Raw genomic sequence first — 2462 nt, 5'->3', positions numbered from 1 at the left:
TGTCTGTGCTGCTTGGAGAAGAGCACACTTCCTCCCCAGGCAGCCTGAAACAAGTCACAAAACAGAATATTTCTAAACTTTACCAAAAAAAAAAAAAAAAAAAAAAAAAAAAAAGAAAAAGCCAAAGCTTCTCACAATTATAACGTAACAATTGAATGAGTATCACGTAGGACTCACGTCGACGTGCAGCCATAGCTTGTGTTTGTCACAAACATCGGCTATACGATCCAATGGGTCAAATGCACCTCGCACTGTCGTGCCTGCTGTGCAGCTCACAAAACATGGTATCACACCCTGATAGAAGCAAACTGAAAGTGAGTCCAGTGTTTGTCAACTTGAGCTTTGACACGCACATATGTATCTTTTTGGATGCTGAGCTTACTGAACATCTGTAAATTTACCTGAGATTTTAAAAGCTCGATCTTTTCATCTAGGTCCTCTGGAATCATATGGCCTCTGTATCAAACAGAATATTCATAAGCAATAAAGTTAAATAAGACGAAGCAGGAGTCTTAAACTAATGAGTTTTCTCCCCTTTGGATAAAATCTCAATGATGATATTGTCTATACATATAATTTCCCTATTTCTGTTGATCACAATCAACATTACCTTTCATCCACTTTCACCAAGATGACATTATCTGTCCCGAACCCCAGAAAAGCTGCTCCTTTCTTCACAGAGTAATGGCTCTAAATACACAGAACATATTCTGCTGTCACTTGACKCACAAAAACAAAACAAAACAAAACAAAAAAGCAAGTGAAAAATGCTAAAACCYGATTTTCATCAAACAACTCTGATAATATTTTACTCTGGAATCAAACATGAATCACAGAGCGATTGTCCTGACCTCCGGAGATGTGAAGATGGCCAGGCGTGGGAGAGCCCAAAGACCCTGACTTTTGACCTCAGGGTGGAGTCTGTAGCGGGCGAGGTTCATGGCGTACATGTTGGAGGTGGAGCCCCCTGGGCAGAAAATACCATCTCCTTCTGTCCAGCCCACCAGYTGACGAAGGCTTCTTAGGACCTCCATTTCCATCAGCACGAAGACCGGCGCCACTTCATAGGTGAAGCTGCAGGCAACATTCACAATTTCAGGGGTTCCCATGAATCAGTCTGGTAACAAAAAAACATTCACCTTTGAAGAAAAAAAAAGACTTGGTGATAATTAGTTGTATTTTCAACTTAGTCACACTTCTAATCAGCCATACCTTATAGAACAGATACATTTTCCTGATTTATACTCTTTGTCTTACAGGTTTGTGTTGAGAGCCTCAGTGAGGAAACGTCCAGCCAAAGAATGATAGTCCACTCCAGCGAACTGCTGATTAAAGAAACGTGGATGACCTGAAATTAGCAGCAAAATAACAATAAAAAAGTCTTAATATCACCAAAGTATCTCTGTAACAGTTTTGAGTGTTTCTGTCAGACTTGCTTGTTTTAATGCTGTATTTGGCCACATCTCTGACTCTCTGCAGGAGCCTCTCCTGCTGCTCCCCRCTCTCCCTCAGCTCCAGATCCAGCAGCAGAGCCAGCTCGTTGGGCTCTTTCCATTCACACACCTGCATCAGGAATACACACATTATGGCCTTTTTGTCTGAGAATATTAACTAACCTGGTAGTGGATATATTAAGTAAACTTTATATTTCTGAGACCTTCTGTTTGACATCTGTACCCTTGCAGAGAACCTCCTCCACGATAATTTTGATGGCTTCGTCCAAGAAACACTGGCCCTCAGTGTGGTCAATAAGGGGATCTTTCAGGTTGCACAGAGCTGCTTCCATTTCCTGTCCTTCTGCTGTGAAGGCAAAAACGTTTGAATACAAAGTACAGAATCAGTCCAAAAYGAAGAGATCTTGAGAGGAAACGGGGTGAACACCAAATCAAGGAGCTCAATCAAAACAGATTGATTACCTTAATAACATCCAAGCTTTAATTTGCTTGAATGATCAGACTCAACAGCTGAAGCTGAATTTCAGAGGTGCATAAAGTWGTTGAATAAAAGAACTAAGTAAAGGTAAAAATATCTTCACAGAAAGTGAATTTGGAATCAATGAATTTCACCGATAAGCAAGTAAAAGCCATAAAACSGCTCACAATAACCGAGAAAGTAAAAGTATTTTTACACCTTTCATGATGAGTTCCAGTTGTATTTAAATTTGAAAATAATTCAGTAGAAGTATAATTTTTGTGTTTTGAATTAAAAGTTATAATAAAAAAATTCTTGGTAAAATTACAGATCCTCAAAAAATTGACTTAAGCTCTGTAACGAAGTAAACACTTTGTTACTATACACTTCTGATATTTTAATTACAAGGAACATTTATCACAATATCTATGCAGCATACATCAGCAAACAAAATCAACATGCAGCTCAGATAACTAAACAAGTATTTAGAGAGTATTCTAAGGAAGAATTAGTAATAATTGATTATTTTACAGTTTGTCCCACATTTATGT

General features: G+C 38.6%; 1 protein-coding gene across 1 annotated transcript in view; it reads right to left on the bottom strand.

The window, feature by feature from the left end:
* Positions 1-2462, bottom strand: part of csad (cysteine sulfinic acid decarboxylase) — a gene marked incomplete in the record, with an annotated part of 8293 nt that overhangs the window by 1010 nt on the left and 4821 nt on the right. The window contains 8 exon segments of the mRNA XM_014018245.1: positions 1-44; positions 178-294; positions 402-456; positions 611-690; positions 852-1074; positions 1258-1348; positions 1437-1563; positions 1658-1800. Coding sequence (XP_013873699.1) covers positions 1-44; positions 178-294; positions 402-456; positions 611-690; positions 852-1074; positions 1258-1348; positions 1437-1563; positions 1658-1786 — 866 coding nt within the window.

This window comes from Austrofundulus limnaeus, unplaced genomic scaffold (assembly GCF_001266775.1).
Source record: "Austrofundulus limnaeus strain Quisiro unplaced genomic scaffold, Austrofundulus_limnaeus-1.0 Scaffold3, whole genome shotgun sequence".
NCBI lineage: Eukaryota > Metazoa > Chordata > Actinopteri > Cyprinodontiformes > Rivulidae > Austrofundulus > Austrofundulus limnaeus.
The sequence above is the reverse complement of the archived record's forward strand: the minus strand, read 5'-3'. Positions and strand labels throughout refer to the sequence as shown.